Source organism: Phyllostomus discolor, chromosome 8, assembly GCF_004126475.2.
Source record: "Phyllostomus discolor isolate MPI-MPIP mPhyDis1 chromosome 8, mPhyDis1.pri.v3, whole genome shotgun sequence".
NCBI lineage: Eukaryota > Metazoa > Chordata > Mammalia > Chiroptera > Phyllostomidae > Phyllostomus > Phyllostomus discolor.
This window is the reverse complement of record NC_040910.2, coordinates 96,878,241-96,899,400: the sequence shown is the minus strand read 5'-3', so window position 1 is coordinate 96,899,400 and position 21,160 is coordinate 96,878,241. Positions and strand designations below refer to the sequence as shown.

Below are 21,160 nucleotides of genomic sequence, written 5' to 3'. Positions count from 1 at the left end.
TCGTGGGAACCCCACAGGAATCTCATCCCTTAGGATGAGACACAAATATCCAGGCTCCGGGACTTCTCAGATGCCAGTGACCCAGACACCTCCTGTGACCATCAGTCTCCCACACTGTCCACTCAGGACTCGAACTCGGCCTCTGAGCCCACCCCATGCATCAGCCCCTCACAGGCAAGGCAAACGTCTGAGGGCAGGGCCTCGGCTGCCCAGTAGGAGAGCCTGTGGACACCCCATCAGGACCTTTCCAAAATTCAATAGGGAGGAGATGTGCCCCCACCTACACATTTTCAACCAAGAAAATCCGGGAGCACAGGGTGAAAAGTGAAAAAACTCAAGTGCCTGAACTCCTGAGAGGAAACCACTGTTCAGAAAGAAAATCTTGTCACTAAAGGGAGGCGGGGGAAACCATTGATCAGGAGGCATTTTCACCCATATTATCCCGTTTCAACTAGCCTTTCTTATTAGATTATGATCCCTCCCTCCCCCTCACTCTTAGAACTGCCTTTTATTAGAGGCTGCTTATAGTTTACTAAGATTGTACAATAACGAAATGTAGGTATACGACCATCCCACGGTTGATAAAGACTGTAAATCCACCCATCTTTCTAAATGCAGTGGCATTTCAAGGCCTCTGGGGACTGGCAAGAAAACAGACCCAAGACCCACGGGAGAATCCGGTATCAGTGAGTGGGCCCCTTTGGCAAAACAGAAGTTCAACTCTAAAATTAGCCCCTCATACACACACACACACACACACTCACAGCTTTCTTGTACTTTTACTAAGGAGCCCTGTTACCGTCCTGAACTTTTCATTGGAGCAGAAGTGTCTCACGACAATTTAAGTGGCCTCTCCGAATGGGAGGACGCGTCTGGAGCTGAGTGTTTTTGTGGGCACCATGACAGTGAGGAAGAAACACTGCAAGGGGTGGGGGTGAAAGGAACAAAGTCCATACTTTAAACCTGGAGATCGGACCCTGGAAAGCACTTGGGAAGCTCCTTTCTCGAAAACAGTGCATTTTATCCTGACAGGCAAGTCAAGGGCTTCTTCAGAGCTGGCAAGCTGCCCCCCCCCCCCCAACTCCTCTGTTCTGACATACAGGGCCACACACTTCTGACCCTAATCTCCTAGAGTCAGGGTCAGGCTCTGCAGGCTAAAGGGTGTGCTCCCGACAAGACTGGCTTCACTCCAGTCACCAGCCACACCTCGGTGGCCTCCAGGCCACCCGCACTTCTGGCAGACAGGTGCCAGACCCAGAAGGTTCCCGTGATTTCTTAAGTCGGGGCTGCTGTAACAAAAACACCGTAAACTGGGTAGGTCAAACAACATTTATTTCTCATTATTCTTAAGGCTGGAAGTCCAAGATACAGGTGCTGGCAGATTCGGTAACTGTAAGGAGCTGTCTTCTGGCTGTGCCCTCACATGGCAGAAGGGACAAGGGAGCTCTGTGGGGCCTTTTACAAGGGCACTCACCCCACTCATGAGGCTCCGTGACCTGACCCCTTCCAATACCACCACATTGGGGGTTAGGTGTCAACAAATGGATTTGGGGGCTACACAGACATCCATCTATAGCACATAACCTCCTTCAGGTTCAACAATTCACTAGAACTCACAGAACTCGAGAAGGGGCACACTTGTAATTCCAGTTTTCTTGTAAAGGATGCAGATCAAGACCTGCCAGATGAAGAGACACGTGGAGCAGTGTCGGAGGGACCCGGATGCAGAGCTTCCCCCCTGCCCTATGGAGCCAGGGTGCACTGCCCTCCTGGCACTTCACTGCACTCAGCAGAGCTTTGGTGTCCAGAGGGTTTGGGGAGTTTTTTGGTGGTGGCGGGGCGGGGGGGGGAGGGTTGGTCATTACAAAGATGTAACTGATTGAACCAACCTCTAGCCCCTATCACATCCTAGAGGTCAGTCTGGCTGAGAGTCCCAATCTCTAATCTCATGGTTGGTCTTTCTGATGACCGACCCCCATCCTGGGTCATCTCAACCCTGAGCATGGACTCAGGTGGGACCCAAGGGGCTCGTGAATAACACAAGGACGCCCCTCTTGCTAAGGTGATGCCCAGGATTTAGAGTCACCCCTCTGGAAACCAAAGGTCGGTCAAATTCTTCGTTGATCAGTTGCCTCTCACACCCCCCAAACTGGGGACCTGGCCTGCAACCCAGGCATGTGCCCTGACTGGGAATTGAACCAGTGAACCTTCGGTTCACAGGCCAACACTCAGCCACCGAGACATACCAGCCAGGGCAGTTCTCAGATATTTTCAGAGAGAGAGCACATTCACATAACTTTTATTACTGTATATTGTTATAACTGTTCTATTTTATCATTGGTTATTGCTAATCTCTTACTATGCTCACTTTTATAAATTAAACTTTATCATAAGTATGTATGTATGTATAGCAAGAAACATAGTATCCATAAGGGGTGGCACTACCCTTGGTTTCAAGCGTCCATGGCGGGGGTGGGACACACTCTCCACAGACCGCGGGGGGTGACATGATGTAACCACCTCAAAGCCACACCCCCTACCCAATGCAGACAGTGACAGAATCCACCCTTCAGGGCCCATCTCTGCCCTGGGCTATGCTTTGTTTCATTTTAAAACTTTTTACTAGGGAACTTTCCGAAACGTGCCACGGTAGAAAAAACATTTCAGTGAACTGTCGTGTCCCTTCACTGTTTCACTGACCACCTGCTCGTGGCTCACCCTTTCATCCGCACCCCACCCTGTCTCCCTGCCCCTGTCTTCGGATGACCCCGGAGCAAAGCCCAGAGGGACATCCTATCGGTCGGAGGATTCTTTCTCAAGAATCCCCGCCCATGGCCAGTCTCGACTGGGCTCTAGGTCTGCTGAAATCTCAACCCCTGGGAGCAGCTGGGTGGGGCCTGAGCGCCCAGGGGCCCCTGGGCACCTCCTTCACTCACCCCAGCGTGACAGGTGAGCGACACTGTCCACATGATCTAAGAAGCACGACAGAACACCAAACACCGTGCTGCTGCGCTCCGAGCCTCTAAGGCGAGCCAGCCAGCTTCGGTCCCGGTGTTTCTCACAGGTTCCCAAACATCCTTGTCTGCGGCCCCGAGTATCTCCTGGAGAATCAACCCTGAAGTAAATCAGCTCAGCAAACAACAGCTCCAACTAACTAAAATCAGTGGGGGGCAGAACAAGGTGCGGGATATCACATCAGTTATAGATCACAGATCCACTGCAGATCCTTCAAGCAGGAGAAACCAGCCGACCGGTCTTGAGTAACACAAAAACTCGACCCTGGCCTCCGCTTTATCATGCCAGACTGACCAAGACAGGCCCTGAGACCCAGGTCTGGGATTGATCGGTACTTCTGTGTTTGCGTTTCTGGGAATTTCTGACAGTTCTCCAGGGCAACACAATGGGCTGGCAAGAGTGGTAAGCAAGCCATCCATGCCTCCCCATTTGACTTCCTCTGCAAAGCGAGAAGTCAGATGAACACAAAGGTTCCTCCAGCCCTGGGACTCCAGGTCAGGCAGCAGCCCTGCAAGGCAGGAGAATGTAAGGCGGAGACACAAGGCTGTGCGCCTCGGTCCACATCTCTAAAGCGCCTTGCCCAAGTCATCTACTTGCCTCTCATAAACACAAGGACTCGTGCTTCCCTCTCCTGAGCTGTAGATCACCAGGGAAGGGCCCTCTCTGTCACCTTCATTGCTGCAGAAGAGCCGCAGTAGGACCCCTGGGTCCACCTTTGGTGCTCCCCTCGAAGCCCAGCTGTCTCCCAAGCAGCCCAAGGCTCTTGTTTCACAAGGTCAATGAAGATGCTTTTGGCCATCTCCAAAAATGAAGAAGAATCACCAAAGGACTTTTCCTCCCAGCAGCAAGGTAAGAAGACGTTTAAAAACCACACTTCAACTGTTGCAGGAAGGTCTTCCTGACACACGTGGCCCCTCTCCCCCAAGGAAGTGAGAGTCCTTGTTGGGAGATGACACAGATCCACACGTCTGGCAGGAGGATGATGTGCTCCGGGCCAGGCCAGGGGGCCCTGGAATTCCAGCACAAAGCCAGAGACACTTTAAATAAGGTCTGGAGTTCCTGCTTCCCCAGTGGTGGCCGCTTTTCCAAACCACAAGGAGCCTGGCCTGAGCTCCTCTTCTGGGCAAAACCAGAGCAGGACTCACTTCACTGCAAAAGGTGAAATTTCTTCCCCTTACATCCTGACCCTGGGATCCAGCAAACTCGGGAGACTCCAGCTGTCCATTCACTCCCAACCCTTAGTGGACTGGGGTTATTTTCACTGCGCAGAAACACGACAGGAAAAATAGCTCCTTGTGCTAGAGTGTTTATAGCTCATTCCCTCGCTAATCCTTAAAAGTCTTCCTGACCCCTTGTCTGGTCAATCCGAGCACCTGGAATTGACTCAAATGAAGAAGACAGCAAAAGGGACTAGGGCCAGCGACAGGCTTCTGACGCACGCAAGAGCCAGCAGTGGGTCTGCAGCCTATGGCAGGGACGAACGGGCATGAGGCTGTATTCCCATAGCATCTGCTAGGAGGTCCTCTTGGCTGTAGGCAGTCACCCCAGCAGGTGACCCAGTCTGGTCCCTGAGGGAGCCACACACAACCTGTCATGTGACACAAGGGCTCAGATATGAGGACTCAGCTATCCACTCAACTGTGCCGATCGGAGTGGCGTGCACTCCAGCCAGCGCGGCCTCCCACAGTCCTGGGGAGAGACAGTGATCACTGCAGACAGAGAGTTGCCAATAAGAAGGCAAGACACTCTAACAGGAGCAAAACCACCCCACTTCCAGCAGCCCTGGTCAGGATCCCTTGCCCAGTGGGGTCCCTCGCCCCAAAGCCTAGGATATGGGAAGAAGCCTCCAGCAAGGTTCCTTGGCTGCAGCCAAAGCATCTCTCTTGAGAAGCCTTTCCTAACCCTTGAGAGTGAGAGGGGTTTCCGTTCACATAGGATCTCGGTCACCTTAATCTTGAATCAGCAATTCAGCATAGGCTGATTCAGATCATGGTTTGAAGCCAGAGACAGAAAAAGGTCCTGTTGGATTAAGCATTGTAACACTGTCACTGGGGTAATGAAGACAGAAAGGAGGTGAGGCTATTTTCCAGTGGAGAAAGAGGACCGACTTCTTTGGGAAACTCGGGTCTCGGTGGAGACCTGCCTTGGGTGGTTCCCCTCAAGCACAGAAGATAACCGGGAATCTGAGCATTCTTCCCCAAATCCTCACATGTGGGAACTGGCATGGAGGAAGGGTGAGTAATATTGAAACTCAATAGCTTGCAATTTTTTTTTTAAACCTATAGCAGCAGCTCTGGCTGGGTGGCTCTTATGGTTAGAGCGTCATCCCGACACATCACAGTGGAGGGTTTGATCCCCAGTCAGGGCATACATAGGAGCCAACCAATGAATGCATGAATACACGGAACAGCAGATCTGTAGCAGCGACGTTCAGTAATTAGTTCACGTGTGCCATGTGATGAAAAAGGTTGAAAATTGCTGAGCCACAGAGCTGAAAAGCCCTACAGAGAGTAGTCAAAACACCAAGATCAGAAGAGCGCACAGAGGCACACAGCAAATGGACTGAGAGAGAACCTGTAGTGACTAGAGATTTTCTCCAAGAGGAAAGAGGCGCTAATGACTTTACCCACAGAGCCTTACCCAGCCACCCAGCAGCCCAGGGACCCACCAGAGCAAGGGGAGAGGCCTACCCTGCCTTGATACACAACAGGAGATGGGACGGCTTCCTTGCTCACAGTACAATCACCCCCCGCCCCGACTTTCCCTGGCAAAATGCATCCCTTGTCCCATCTGCCCACCCTCTCACCTTCCATCAGCTCCCCTCCCACCCTGCCACCCCCTGGGGACTCTCAGAGAAGAACTCCGAGACAGGCCCCTGATGTATTTTCATTAGAGTCCCGGGGACTCCACAGGCAGGTGGCCAGAGTGTCTGAGGCCTGCCTACTTGCCAGGGCAGACGGACAGCGTGGCACCCGCGGAGAACACCCAGAAGGCCGGGTACAGCGCTTCAGTGAAGTCCTCCTTGTACTTATACATCACGTGCACTTTGTCACCGGCCACAGCGAAGAAAATGACAAAGCCGTGGTCGCAGTTGAGAAGCACACCAACGCGCGTGGCCTTGGTGGTGGGGAGGGTTTTCTCCACGTTGTTATGCCAGGCAGAGATCTTGGTGTTGAACCACTCCACGCACCAGGAGGCGCTGTTGCGGCCGAGCCGGCTCTCGGGGCCCTGGCGCGCCATGCTGCCATAGCAGATGCCCATGCCACAGAAGTTGTTCTTCTGCAGCTCCACCTCCCAGTAGTGGATCCCCTTCTTGTAGCAGTGCAGGCCCAGCACCTGAGAACAGTACGTGAACCTCTGGGGATGGGGCCGGTAGTTCTGGTGCACGTCGGCCACTGAGGCCACAGTGTAGTTCTCCGACAGAACCACCTTGCTGTAGGCAGTGTTGTAGTCCAGGATGACTTTCACAGCATCTGAAACAGCATTACACCGAGAAAGCAATTACGAGGAGCCCAAGGTGCTCTTCCTTTTAAACCTTCCTTCAACTGGTGTGTTACTCATTTGTTTTATCCATTCTCCCCCAATCCATCCAGCTACCCATCTATCCATCTACTTCCCCGTGTGTCCACACGTGCATCCACCCATCCATCATCCTCCCACATGTCTGTCCATGCATCTATCCATCCATTCATGCACTCATCCATCCATCCATCCAGCCACCCATCCACCCACCCAGCCATCCATCCATAACTAAGGCCTAACTGAGAACACAAGATTCCAGAGAGAGTAAGAGGGGTAAGATCCAGAGCTCTAGCCAAGGAACTGTCCTTGGGGAAGCAGAGGAAAGGAAGCAGAGAGAGGGCACTGAGTCAGGTGAGAGGACCACGAGAGGGTGAGCGCATGCCCTTCTGGAGCATCTCTTCTCTATGATGCAGGAGAGATTGGGTGGACAGGAGAAGATGAAAGTTATGGCACCCAGAAAGGTTCTGGAATGGCAGGGAGTCAACCGGAAAACCCGAGTGGGAGAGCTGGCAGTGGGACCAGTGGTGTTTCGGCAACAGCTGCTGGCTGCCGGTGCTACTCACACTCCAGGAGCTCGGGTCTGGACTTGGATAAGAAGTTCTCCAGCACCTTGGCCTGGAGAGACCCCGAGTTCGGCTGCAAGGTGGTGGGTTTGGCTGCAGCTGGGTGAGGAAACAGAGAGCCATTTTCAGAATAAACTCAAGAGTGGACACCCCACGTCCCCTTGCCCACAATCACTCACCCTCCAAGCCACTTGGTTTTAAGTCCACTAACTGTTCCGGGGCTCCGAAGGTGGGAAGTTTGCTGGGTGAGGCACCAGTGGTGGCTGGAATGAGGAAGGAGGACATGTGTGGGGACATGACACAACTGACCTTACGGCCTCTACTTACTCCCTCCCAAGCCGATTTTCAAGAGTCACTTCTACAGACACACACCTGCACAGCCAGGGCAACACAGGCGAGCGCAGACAGCGCTATGCTCATCTTACCCAGCTTTCTCATTTACACTGGTCCTTAACTCCACCCTCAGGCCTGCCTGCTGCTACAGAACACACCCCTAGAACTGAGGCCCCACCACAGAGCCCTGATGCGACAGGTCACTGTCCACTGCGCTCAGGAAGTCCCAAGGAACAAACAGAGCAGAAATGCACAACTTACGAAGTTTCTTGGGTTTCTTTTCTTCTTCTGAAAAAAAAAAAAGTTCCAGAATTAAGACACTGTAAACCACAACACAATGATACTTTCAAAAGACCATAGTCATGAACTTACATGAATTTACATGAATGTGACCCATACCAATAAAACCAGAATTCCTTAACTCAAAAAAGATAAGGGGTCAGCAGGCAAATAGCTCTATGGTGACAAAATCCCCGTCCGTGATTGGTGGGGTCAGGGAGGGACTGACTAATAAGGAACATGATGGGATTCTCTGGGGCAATGGAAATTCTTTATCTTGATGTGAGTAATAGTAACACATGTGTATGCATTTGTCAAAATTTATCTAGCTGGTACTGGCTCGTGTGGTTCAGTGGATTGAGTGCCAGCCTGTGAACCGAAAGGTCACCAGTTCAATTCTCTGCCAGGGCACGTGCTTGGGTTGCGGGCCAGGTCCCCAGTTGGGAAAATGGGAGAGGCAACTGATTGATATTTCTCTTACACATCAATGTTCCTCTCCTTCTCTTTCTTCCTCCCTTCCCCCTCTCTAGTAATAAATAAATAAATACAATCTTTTTAAAAAAATTGATCTAACTGGCCCTGCCCAGTGTGGCTCAGTTGGGCATCATTCTGCAAAGTGAGAGGTTACCGGTTCAATTCCTGGTCAAGGCACAGGCCTGGGTTGCAGGTTTGGTCCCTGGTCAGGGCACGTACCAGAGGCAACCGATATTTTTCTCTCACACTGACGTTTCTCTCCCTATCTTTCTCCTTCCCTTCTCCCTCTGTAAAAAGTGAATAATCTTTTAAAAAGTGTTATCTAACTGCACATTTAAGATCTGTGCATTTTAGTGGAGGTAAATGATATCTCCATAAGAGGGAAAATGCAAAATAATAATAATAAATAATAGTAGTAGTAGTAGTAGTAGTAGTCGGCAGCAACAGTGTGCCAACCAAGAACCGCAATAGCCCGTAAGAACGGTCTGGAGTATGTGCCCCTGGAAACTGCCTCACTGAAACGGTGGTTCTCAAAGTGCTGGCCCTAACCTAGAAGCACCATTCGGCTTATTAGTGTCTCTGAAACTGATTTCTGAAGAGCTTGTTTATGCCTGAAATGTTAACCATTTCTCATGCCTTCCAAATGAAATGCCATGTTTTGGTTATTTTACTATGGCGTTTTATTTGTTGGTGGTAAAAACAAAAGTTGTGTGTTGAAATATAATCACGTTCTGTTAAAAAAAAAAACCCAGCAGCATCAGCGTCGCCCATAAGAAATGCAGATTCTTGGGGCTCACCCCAGACCTCCTTCAGCTGCACGTGGCTCGCTCTCCCCCCCCTTCACACCCACATCCCTCAGGAGTTGTCTTCGCTCCCCACCTTCTACTCCTCTCCCACCCATGGCCACTGGCCCATTGGCCCAGCATCTTGGGAGGACCCACGGCTGCAATGCCAGCCGAGGTCACAGGACCCCCTCCCTGGTCACCACAATTCTTAGGAGCCTCATCTACGCGGTGAGACCAGCCCGCCCCTCCTTGCCCACTCCCCCACCTCGGCCCGAAGGCCAGCACCCACAGTTCGCTCGTGCTGAGAGAGGACCTTGTGATCAGGGGCAGCAGTGAGCAAACTTACGGGAGGAGGATGACTCAAGAAGGATCCAGCCTGACAGCACTTTTTCACCCACTTTCACTTCCCTTTTCACACCAAGGGTGCTTCCACATGTTCCGGCTGAGCTGGGGGCTCCTCCCTCAGCTGCACCAGGCACCCCAGCTCCCTGACTCTGCTCCATGCAGGGATCGACAGCAAACCTTTGCCCGCCACAGACAACCCGAACACTAAAACTGAACGAACAACCCACAGACCGGAAGTTCTCTCACCCCGGCCACCCAGGGGCATGGGCCCCACTCCACAGTTCATGCCAATGTTTCGGGGAGGCCACACAGCCGACAGTTCAGTGGCACGCTTCAGGCCTTGGAAGAGCTTTCTCAACCTGTGTGCCGTGTGGACCTCCCTCGTCCTAGTAATCCTGCCAGTCCGTGTCGTTACAGTCCCAATCCAACAGAGGAGGGACTGAGGGCCATCCCTCCCTCGGCTCCCATCTCGGCAGCACATGCCCTTCTCCACAAAGGTGACACTGCTCTTGATTCGGGGGGTGGGGGATAAAGATAAAAAAACCTTATTCTTTTTATGTATAAAAGTACAGTATATAAACATATACGCTGTTCATGTATGGAAACAATAGGAGAAACGTTTTCTAAATGGCTGGGCTGATGGGAGAGGAGGGCAATACTGTCAAAACGGTTGGGAAGCACTGTGACAGCAGAGACACATGACAGCTGAGCAAGGTTTAGCCTCTGCTCCTCCAGCACTTCTGCCAGTCTCCTCCAGGGGGCTCCACCCAAAGGCAAGGGGGCTCCTCCCAAGTGCCAGAACTTGGGTGTCAGCACGTTTCCCAAGACAAACCAGCTTTGGTAACCTTGCTGTTCCAGGAAGCCTGAATCTAATCCTGCTGTTCCAGGAAACTCGAATATCTAACCCTGCTGCTCCAGGCAGTTCAGATATCTAAATCTGCTGTTCCAGGAAACTCAAATATCTAACCCTGCTGTTCCAGGAAGCACGAATATCTAACCCTGCTGTTCCAGGAAGCACAAATATCTAACCCTGCTGTTCCAGGCAGCTCGACTAGCTAACCCTGCTGTTCCAGGCAGCTCGACTAGCTAACACTCAGGGCCAGATCACACAGGTGCCCTAGCAGAGCTCCTGCCACAGCCCCTTCAACTTCCACTCTGGGCATGCAGTGACTTGGGAGGGGCTGTGCCCATCTGGAAGGAGCAGAGACAGCTGCCAAGTGTCCCAGCCAGAGCCTTAGCCAGCCACAGCCACGCCACTGCCACGGGAACGTAGGGTTACTTACTCAGGACCTTCTTCCCAGGACGTGAGGGTTTTGACGTGGGCGCTGTGACGTGCTCTGCAGGGTCCCCTGTGCCAAAGAAGAAGGATTTTCTTTACGTGGCTCCTCCAAGCCACACCAGGAGCCAGCTTTGCCATAGGCAGGTGGGCAGCGGGCTTACAAAGACAGCTGGGGGCACATCCCATCCACTCCATCCGCTCTCACCGCCTCATCATTGTAAGAGCAGAAATCCAGGACGGGGTGTTCCCTCTTCTCTTGGCTTCAAATATAGTTGGGGTCAGGTCTTTTTTCCACCAGCACCCAACTCCTTGACCTCTTTAACCCTCTCTCAGCTTCAGTTTCTTCCAGCACCCAGTGGGGATAAGGCCCTTGCTCAGAGCGGTGAGACAGATGCCTGGGAGTTCCTTCCCTCTGGGCTTTCCCTCCCACCTCGTTCCCCCAGACTGGGAACCACTGAGGTAGCAGGGCAGCAAATCCAACAGCTTTGCCCTCCTGCGTGGGGCCGAGCCACACCTGTTTCAGAAGCCCTGCTGCAGAGATTCCTGGCTGGCCAAGCTGAAATTCAAACCCACCCCCGGGTTACACAGCCAAGGTGTGCACTGAGCCAGGCTCCGAGCTAGGCACTGGGCAGAGAGTGGTGGATGAAATCAGACCCAGCCCTGCCTACACGCAGACCAGAGCCTGGTAAGAAGATGGCCGGGAATGGCCAGGAAGAGAAAAATGATAGATGTGCAAAGGGTCCCAAAGAACAAGGAAGATCCCAGGGCCCAGTCTGAGGTGTGGGAATGGTGACAGGAAGATCTGCAGAGAAATGTAATGTTTTGACTGATCTCCAAAGGGTGAGAGGAGTTAACTGGTGAAGGTGGTAGGTGCTGAGCTTTCCTGGCAGTGGGAAGGGAATGGACAAAGGCCCAGTGGCAGGAAGCTTAGCGTATCTGAAGAACTGAACACAGAGAGATGCGCCCAAGGAGGGGGCTGGAGAGACAGGGCCTGACCAGGCTGGGGCTTGGAGGCCAGGGTCAGTAGTCCAGTCTGTGATCTAGAAGCAACGGAAACCCCCGGAGGAGGTAAGGAGGGAAGGCCCCAGGACATCAGGTTTGCATCCCGAAAAGCTCTTGCTCACTACAGCAGGAACAGATGCAAATGGTCTATTTGGGAGGTCGCCAACCACTGGTGGCAATGGAGGTCAGGCGGGGGTGGCTGGCAGTGGGGCAGGTAGACTGAGTCAGGAGACATTTGGACATGGGGGAAGAAAGAGGGGGTATCGGGGAGGAATTCCAGGTTTCTCTGACCCCCAAACTAACCATTCCCCCATCAAATACACTGACGACCCAGAGTCCATTCAAAACCCATCTCAGCCCTGGCTGGCGTAGCTCAGTGGATGGAGCGCGGGCTGGGAACCAAAGTGTCCCAGGTTCGATTCCCAGCCAGGGTACATGCCTGGGTTGCAGGCCATAACCCCCAGCAACCGCACATTGATGTTTCTCTCTCTCTCTCTCTCTCTCTCTCCCTTCCCTCTCTAAAAATAAATAAATAAAATCTTTAAAAAAAAAAAAAAAAAACCCATCTCAGTCAGCCTCAGGATCACATGAGGCCCGCAAAAATGTTTTAGGAAAAATGGCTACCATCCCAAGATATGAAGCAGAGACTCCCCAGTACCTCCTGATGGAGGGCAGACGTGTCAGGGCCCCTGAAGCTAACCTCCAGTGCTCGGGATCCAGGCCTTCGCTCGCACTCCAAAATGCTAAGGGGACCCATCCAGATTCAAGGGTCCCAGTGGGGGCACCTGGGGGTAGGTTGCTAAGGTTACCTGAGTCGGAGGGCTCCTTGTCCTGGGTCTGCCTGAGGCACCGCTTCAGCTCGGCTTTGATGTCTGTGGAGCTCTGGCAGATGCTCTTGATCAGCTCGTGGTTCAGCTCCACCTTGGGGACGTAGACTGGCTTCGTCACGATTGCTTGCAGCTTTGCCCCTTTCTGGAACGAGCCAGGGGGTTAGTGCAGGCGGCCCCAGGAAGCCAGGGCCTGGGTTTGGGCCTCGTGAACCCCAGGAGGAGCTCCCCTGTGCCTGCAGGCGGGAAGTCCAATCAGCCTGCTCAATCACAGCAGCGATCTGGAACTGGAAGGACCCTCAGAGGTCGCTACCCTGACAGATGGGGAAACTAAAGTCTAGAAATGACAAATGATCTGCCAGGAACTCTGCCAATTAGTGGCAAGAACAAAGCTGGGGCCCCTATGAATGATGCTCTTTCCGCTCCTCCAACGGTGGCTGAGAAGTACGGGAGACTCAGAACCAGCCCCACCCCTCGAGGACCAACTCTGAACACACCGTCTGGATAAAGACAGGGCAGTCTCAAAGGTGCAGGACTCGGCGAGGGGCACGTCCGATGAAAACAAAGGGTCTCAAGGAACGTCCTTAACTTTGAGGCACAAATCGGGTCGCACAGATGTAGACTCAGAATCGTTCTGAGAGCTCGAGGCAGCTACCCCAATAAGCAGGAGTGAGCACGTGAGAAGTAAGTTAATGCCGACCAGCCTAGGATGGACCAACCAGTCACTCTTGTACTCTCCCTAGGACCTCAGCAGGGAGTATGGGCCTTTGAGGGGTCACAGCACGGCACCTAATCCCTGGGCTCCCTGGAACACCCACTGCGTGCCAGGCACTCGGCTAGGTGCTGGACATGCCAGGGTTGTTGGTCATAAGGGATGGGCCACACCCAAAAGGAGTCAACTGCCCAAACAGACATGAAAATAAGTACACCTGCCCTGGCTGGTGTGGCTCAGTGGATTGAGTGCAAGCCTGTGAACTAAGAGGTCACCGGTTCAATTCCCAGTCATGGCACGTGCCTGGGTTGCAGGCTAGGTCCTCAGTTGGGGGTGTGTGAGAGGCAACCAATCTATGTATCTCTTGCACATAGATGTTTCTGCCCCTCTCTTTCTCCCTTTCTTCCCTTCTCTCTAAACCAAATAAACTATTTTAAAAAAAGAAAGAGAGACAGCAAGTACACCTAACACAATGCCATCAAGTGTTTCAGCAGTGGCAGTGTCACATGCCCTGGATTGTCAATAATGGCAAAATAATGGGATCCAGGGAAGGCGGAGGAAACTGGAGTCACCCTGGAAAAAGACCAGGATTCAGTAGGCAGAGAAAGTTAGCTGTGGCATTCCCGTCTAATGCCCGGTGTGCCCGGGGCACAGCGAGTGCTCTGCCGTGGTCAGAGCACAGACCATGGGCTGCGGGTAGGTGGCAAGACAGGAGGCTGCTGGCAAAGGCCACCCGGTTATCAGGGGCCTGTGGGCCATGTTAAGGGTATGAAGTCAGGAAGGCCAGGGGCGGGGAGGCGGGCCTGTGCTTTTAGAAAGACACTTCCAGGGCAGTGAGAAGGAGGGATGGGGAAGAGAGCAGAGGCGTGTGCAATGGGCAACATTCTACCATGGCCCCCCAAACTCCCACCCCTGCCCTAGAGTACACACCCTATAAAATCCCCTCCCTTGAGAATAAGCAGAACGAATGATGTGATAGGATATCACTCCAGTGGTTAGGTAACCTTACATGGCAAAACCGAAGACATTTTTCAGCTGCAGTTAACACCCCAAATTTGTTGATTCTGAGTTCATCAGAAAGATGAGTGTCCTCTGCAGGCCCGAGTTAATCGGGGAAAAGCCCTGAAAAGAGAGGCTGGGCCTTCCCGGAGAAACCCCCTGCTGGCTTGGAAGGAGTGAGCTGCCACGTTGGCAGAGGGCCGCAGGGCGAGGCACTGCAGCAGCCTCTAGGAACTGAGAGGGGACAGCCAGCAGGGAGGGGGACCTCGGTGCTGCACCACAAGGCACTGGACCTCACCAACAACCGAGTGAGCTGGGAAGGCAGCCCTGAGCTCCAAAAGGAATGCAGCCCCACCAGCACCCAGAGTGCAGCCTGTGAGAGGCCCCCAGGAGAAAACCCCCAGACTCCCGAGCCACAGGAAGTGCAAGACCGGAAATGTATGTGCTAAGCCACTACATTTGTGATAAGCTGTCACACGGCAAAAAAACAAACAGCATGTGTCTCAGGGATGCTTTCAACGACCTCTCGCAGACCCCACTCCTTAAGGCCCCTATATCAACAGCATCACGCTAGGCGGGAAGAGTGTTCAACAATGTCCTCATCAAGACCCACCTCCAGCCCTGACAGGTGAGGCTCAATTGGTTGGGCACCATCCTACAGAGCAAAAGGCTGGCAGCTCGAGTCCCAGTCAGGGCACATGCCTGGGTTGTGGGACTGGTCCCACATACAAGAGGCAACCAATCAATGCTTCTCCTGCACATCAATGTTTCTCTCCCTCTCTTCCTCCCTCCCTTCCCCTCTCTCTCTAAAAATAGGTAAATAAAATCTTAAAAAAAAAAAAAAGCCCACCTCCAGAAACTCAAACTCGTCCCCCTTCTTCAGGGCAAGTTCAATCTCCTCCTTCACGTTCTGGATCTCACTCTTCTTCTTGAGGAGGATCTGGTAAATAGTGTCGAACTTGCTGCTGACCCTCTTCTCCTCTTCCTTGATCTTTTGTGTGGAGCTGGACTCTGAGGCGTCAACGAGAGCCTTCATCTCCAAGTACTCTTGTCGAAGGTGTTCCATCTTCCTTTGTGTGGCCTCCTACGAAGCCGAGACAAGAGGGCATCCATCAGACGGGCCAACAGCGAAGCCCGTGGGGCCAGCACTGCCGAGATGCGGAGCACAGAGCGACACGACCACTTTGGAGACCAGCCTGGCAGTATCTAGGAAACTCGAAGGTGCTCATACCCTATGACCCAACCACTCAACTCCAGGAATGTACTCTGGAAAAATTCTCACACACCTGCCCCAGAGACGCCCACAAGATGCTCACAAGCAGCATTGTCTGAATTGACAAAACCCTGGAAACAGGAGACTGTGTATGCAGACCGAGTATTCATAGGATGGAATATTACACAGAGATGAAAATTAACCAACGGGGGCAACGCACGGATAAATCCCACGAGGGAAAAACAACCTGTAGGAGACACACAGTACTGACGCCATTTCCGTAAAGGCTTAGACACAAAGAGAAGGGTCCTGTTTACAGCTAAAGGGGGGCACACATACATAATAGTAGAGAGAAATCCGTGGAAATAAGTGAATACATTCAGGAAAAAAAGGGAGATATAAAAAGGGAAGGGAGTAGAGTGAGGGTTTCATCTGCATTGGTGATCTTTTCTTTCTTAAGCTGGGAAGCAGTTCATGGGTATTTTTTTTTTTTAAAGAACGGGTATGAAGCTGCTCTAGAAAACTGCTAGAGAATATCGTCCACAGGAACTGCACCGTCCAGTACGTAGCCACTTGCTGTACACAGCTCCCAAGCACCTGAGACGTGGCTGGTCGCAGTCAGGATGCACTGGGAAGTGCCCTGTCACTCACCCGCAAATCCTGCTGCCTGGCTCTCACATCCTCCAGCGCCCTCGACGCCCCGTTGATCTGACCGTATATGACAGTCAGTTTATGCTTCAGCTTGGCCTGCGGGGAGAACAAACCAGGGTGAGACAGACCTTGGCCCGGCCCCCACCAGCATCCCTGCCCCGCCCCCCCAATCTCCCCCGCAGGTGTTTCCGCCACCTCTGGTCTTGCCTGCTTGTAGCTTTTTAAAGCACTCTCGTTTTCACCACCCCCTTCATCCTTTCAGGGAGGCAGTACTGCAAAGAAGTTAGTAACTACTACGGGGTCTGGAGTCAGTCAGGCCAGGGGTCCAGGCCCAGTTCCCAGCGTTCAGTGGTCTCTCACCTACCGTCTGCTTGGCGACCAAACAGATACAACTGTTTCCACCTCACAGAGCTATCAGGAGGATTAACTGAAACAAAAGAAGTCCTCAGCACAATGCCTGGATGCGAGACAGCTTGCGGGATTACAAGCTTTTTTCCTAGCACCCATTTTACAGGGGATGAAACCGAGGCAAGGAAGGATCACAAAGCCAAAATCCAGGAGGAGGAAACCCAGAGAGACAGGCCTGGGTTCTCCCAGAGCCATCTGCCAATTCCAAAGACAGCTGGGGGAGCCTCTGTCAGCTCAGGGGGGCAGGAGGCCAAAAATCAGAGCCCAAGGCTCACTCAGTCAGCCCCACAGGCGGGGACCTCTAACGGCCATTCCCAAGGAATTAAGAATAAATCAGCAGGCCCTGGCTGACCTGGCTCAGTAGATTGAGCAACGTTCTGCAAACCCAAAGGTCACCAGTTCAATTCCCAGTCAGGGCACATGCCTAGGTTGCGGGCCAGGTCCCCAGTTGGGGGCATGAGAGATGCAACTGATTGATCTATCTCCCTTCCTCTCTTTCCCCTTCCCTTCCCCTATCTCTAAAAATAATCTTAAAAAGAATGAGCCAGCAATAGACCAGCCCACCATCAGCTCAATCCCTGATTCAGAATTGCTAGGTCCCTAGCTATATCCAGAAACAAAGGTAAATTATGCCTGAAGGAAGACAGTATTTTCTAAGGCTTCTTAGTAGTTCTATAAATTTTCATAATCAATATCTGAGATCCTTACCTCCCTTCCCTCCCTGCTTAGGCAAACTGTTGGGGCACAGAAACGAGAATGAAGAGCCACCACCACCACAATAATCGCAGCTAGAGTTTATGAGATACGTGCTATGAGCCAGGCGTTGCTCTAGTGCTGTGCTTATGTAAAGCTGAGCACAAAACCAGGAGGTCGGAGTTACCCACTCTTCAGAGATAAGGACACTGAAGCCCAGAGTAATTAAGTGATTTGACCTAGGGTATGCCACTATTAACTTAAGTTACAAGATCCTGGTGTTACAGTTCCAGACAAGCCTCCAAACTGAGCACACCAAGAATTTCTAGAAAGATTTTAATCCCATCTGGCTGGCTCAACTGTACTCTGGCCCTCCCTTCCTCTTTTCTGCCTCTCCCACTCTACTACAGACATTCAGGGCTGAACCTGACCTTGCATCAACCCTGTGATGGTCACATATAAGAGGAGAAGCAGAGTCCAAGGCCACACTAACTTGACCCTGAAAGCCCAAGTCACCGACAATGTTTCAGATTCAAACTCTGGGACAATGCTCTTTGACCTGACCCCTAAGAGTGGCCAAGACAAAGTAGGCCAAAGGCCGAAGGCCCGGCCCAGGCAGGTCCAACCCAACAGGCCTCAGAGCTAGAAGAAACCTCAAAACACAGGGTGGGCGGGGGAGGGAGGGTTACCAATTGTTTTGCCTCCAAGAGCCACTCTTAGTACTGAACTCCCAAACTGTCTATTTTGAAAGATTTTTATCCAGCATTAATCAAACCTACATGGCAGTCCCCTGACAGCAGAAGGGGGCCCACACAGCTCGAGACAAAAGGGAAGTAGTCCCAGGACTTTAGAAGCCACAATTCCCTAGTTGAGAGTAGAGAACTTGCTGAAGTTCTGAGGACCCCTGAACAGACTGGGGACCTTTGTCCTCCACATGGGAGGTACAGAATCCTGGGTCCACCCCGCACCAGTGATGTGGAGACAGGCCAGCCACCCAAGGCAGGGGCACTGTCCAGCTGGGGCTGGCTCTGCCATCAGGAGTGAGCAGCAGCGGGGCTAAAGGACTCAGCCAGGACAATGGAGAAAGGGGAGAGATGGTGGAGGAAGGCCTGTCACAAGAATTAAAAAGCGAAACGTGTGTGACACACAGATAAACGGGGTGCAGACTCCAGCTGTGGGCCCTGGAGGCTGAGAGAGCTGTGGCTCTGGGACAGGCTAAGAAGGGCCCTCCTGCCCCTACTTGACTTCTGCCTCCCTGGATGAGAACTTCTGGAAAGGCCTTTGGGCAGGAACTGGGCTGCCTCAGTCTTCAGGGGCAGGCCCAGACACCCTCCCGAGGCAAAGATCTGCGCAGCCTGACGCCCTCAGCCCAGCATGCTCTCCTCTCCCCTGGGTGGGGTAACAGAAATGTAAAACAGTGCTCCTAGATTGCCTCATTTAATCTTCTGGATAACCTTCTGAGATAAGTAACTGCCATTATTCCCCTTGCAGGATTTCCTGGCTAGGAAGCAGAGCCGGAATTCAAATGCAGGTCTCAACATCCAGCTCTGGCTGGAGCCCCTGTCAACCAACCAGCCAGTCCACCTACTCTGGGCTGGGGCCTGTCTGCCTACCAAGCACTTCGCACACCGCAACTCTCTCCGCAGCCTCCCTACCTCCACGGCAGGCAGGGAGGGGATGCCACTAATCCCACTGTAGGAGGGGGCTCCCGAGGTGACTATAAACCACAGCTGATAAAGAGCAGAGCAGGTCTCCTGGCTCCAAAACCTACAAGGTTCTTTCCTACCCCAGGTGAAGAAGACCCAGGTGGCTGTTGCATGTCAGAGGTCAACTTTCAGGCTATGCCTGGAGGTCTGGCTTCTGAGACTCAGGGAAGAAGTTCAGAAGAACCTTGCTCAGACTGGGAGAAGCAGGCCCGTGGGGGAGGGGCAGCGGCTGGAAAAAAGCAAGGCCTGAACGCAGGTCTGGGTGCCACTAACAACACCCCCACCCCCCCAGGCCTCAGGTCTGCTTTGACAACACAAGGACAGTACAGTCCTGTTCTCCGTGACAGTGCTGAGCGAATAAAGCGACATCAGGGAACACTTTGGAACTTAGACTGATAAAACAAAAGGCAGTTTGATTACTCCTTTTCCTCCTCTGCCTTAAGTCCACAAGTAGAAGTTACAGTCCTCCAAACCACTACAATCATCACAGACCTGGAAGGCCCCTTAGGACGTAACTGGGTCCCACCTCCTCACTTTACTGATGAGGACCCAGGCCAAGAGCCAAATCCCGGCTCACAGCCACACACAGCCACGAGGGAGTGCTATGGTGCCAGGGCGCTGGCTCTTCCCACAGGTCATATCTAAGAATTCCTAGGACTCAGCCAGCCCTCCAGCTCGTAGGGATGCTCCCTAGTCCTGGAACTCTCCAACTCTCCAGCGGCCGTTGCTCACATGACTTCAAACCTCCGGGAGCACCCCATGCTCTGACTCACGTATAAGGCCGGTTTCTGTAGAGAAACGGCAAACTGGGGAGTCAAACACGCGGGTCCCGATGCCTGCCTGGCCGCTTACCGTGTTACTTGGGCTAAATGAACTTCTCTGAACTGCATCTCCTCAACTGAAACACGGAACAAATTACACCCACCCCCTGGGTGCCGCCAGAATTTAATGAGGGAACAGAGGTAACCTCCAGGGTTCATATTTAACTTCAAAACCCTCTATTAACACCATCAGACAAATGCTAGGCTTCAGGCAAGCCACATCACCTGTGCCTTGTGCCCCATCTCAGGTCCAGCAAGGTCCATCCCCCCCTACCGCAAGCGATCCAGGGTACGCCGACATGCCCACTGACATGCCCACCGTGGCGCCCTCTGCACAACCCAACAGGCCCACGCTGCCCCTCTGCGCCTTCCGCAGTCATCCCCTCACCTCCAGGTCTGCGCTGGCCTGACTCAAGGGCACAGGCGAGCAGGTCTTGTGCTCCACCAGGCAGACATGGCAGATGCATTCGCTGTGTTCGGGGCAGAAGAAGTCGCGCAGCCGGTTGTGCTGGGGACACTTGCGGCGCAACAAGTCGTGGACCGGCGGCTGCAACGGGTGGTCCTTGAAGGCGGGGCTGTCGAGGTGCGGCCGTAGGTGCTCCTGGCAGAAGGAGGCCATGCACACGAGGCACGTCTTGATGGCAGCCTCCTTCAGGCAGTGGTCACAGGACACCTGGCCGGTGGGTTTGGGGGCCTCGGCGCGGGTGGGCGGTGTCCAGCCGTCGGGCACTGTTGCGCGGGCCAGTTCGGCCTTCAGGAACTGCTCCACCACAGCGCACAGCACCGTGTTCTTGTGGAGCTGAGGCCTCACCTGGTACGCTCTACGACACTGTGGACACTGGTACGGCGCGCCCTGGACCGCCCACGTCTCGTCCAGGCACGATCCGCAGAAGTTGTGGCCGCACGGGGTGGTGACGGGCACCCTGAAGGGCTCCAGGCAGATGGAGCACATCAGCTCATCGGCCAGAGACAGCTCCGCCATGGCGCTCCTCGGGGGACGGGACGGGTGGCGCTGGGACGGCTGGTGCTCACGCTCTCCCAGAGGCCGCCGAGGAAACGAAACTGAGCGGCAGGGGGCAGTCCCAGCGGCCTTTCGGGAAGTCACGTGGGGCACTGGGGCGGAGCCAGCGCTCGGGGGCAGGGGGGATCCCGGGTCGCTGCGGTCAGACTCGGGGATTAGCCGGGTTTGGGGCCTCAGGTTATTCCTGCGGCCACCGGTGGATTCCTGCCGCCGCTCAGCGGGTGCAGAAGCCGAGGCGTCGGGTGGGGAGTCCCAGATCCCAGGAGTCAGAGCCGAGATCTGGTTGGGCTTCTGTACAAACGCGCGTGTTGCGAGTTCTTTCCTTGGAGAACTCACCTGGACCAGCGATGCCTCCAGCGCTTGGCGAGCGAGGGAGTCCTATCAGGACAGGACTTTTAAAAAATAACTGTAGGAACAGTTCAACAGCTGCCCCATTTCCTTTTTATTTTTTTAACTCCTTACTTCCTTCTCCTTAGCCCTGCGCTTTGCATCTCGGCACTGGATCCCTGAAG

The 21,160-nt window shown here is 53.3% G+C and overlaps 1 protein-coding gene and 1 long non-coding RNA gene across 2 annotated transcripts; both read right to left on the bottom strand.

Moving 5' to 3' along the window:
• Positions 1-1,836: 1,836 nt before the first annotated feature.
• On the bottom strand, positions 1,837-20,691 carry TRIM25 (tripartite motif containing 25). Its single transcript, XM_028519934.2, has 9 exons — positions 20,016-20,691; positions 16,000-16,095; positions 14,986-15,219; positions 12,407-12,569; positions 10,600-10,665; positions 7,695-7,721; positions 7,280-7,363; positions 7,101-7,199; positions 1,837-6,488 (listed from the first exon to the last, which is right to left on the bottom strand). The coding sequence occupies exons 1-9, from the start codon at positions 20,607-20,609 to the stop codon at positions 5,956-5,958; spliced, it is 1,896 nt and encodes a 631-aa protein (XP_028375735.1). The 5' UTR covers positions 20,610-20,691; the 3' UTR covers positions 1,837-5,955.
• LOC118502200 lies at positions 9,881-10,593 on the bottom strand. Its single transcript, XR_004904897.1, has 2 exons — positions 10,377-10,593; positions 9,881-10,161 (listed from the first exon to the last, which is right to left on the bottom strand). It is a non-coding gene; the product is annotated as an uncharacterized LOC118502200 (long non-coding RNA).
• Positions 20,692-21,160: the final 469 nt, after the last annotated feature.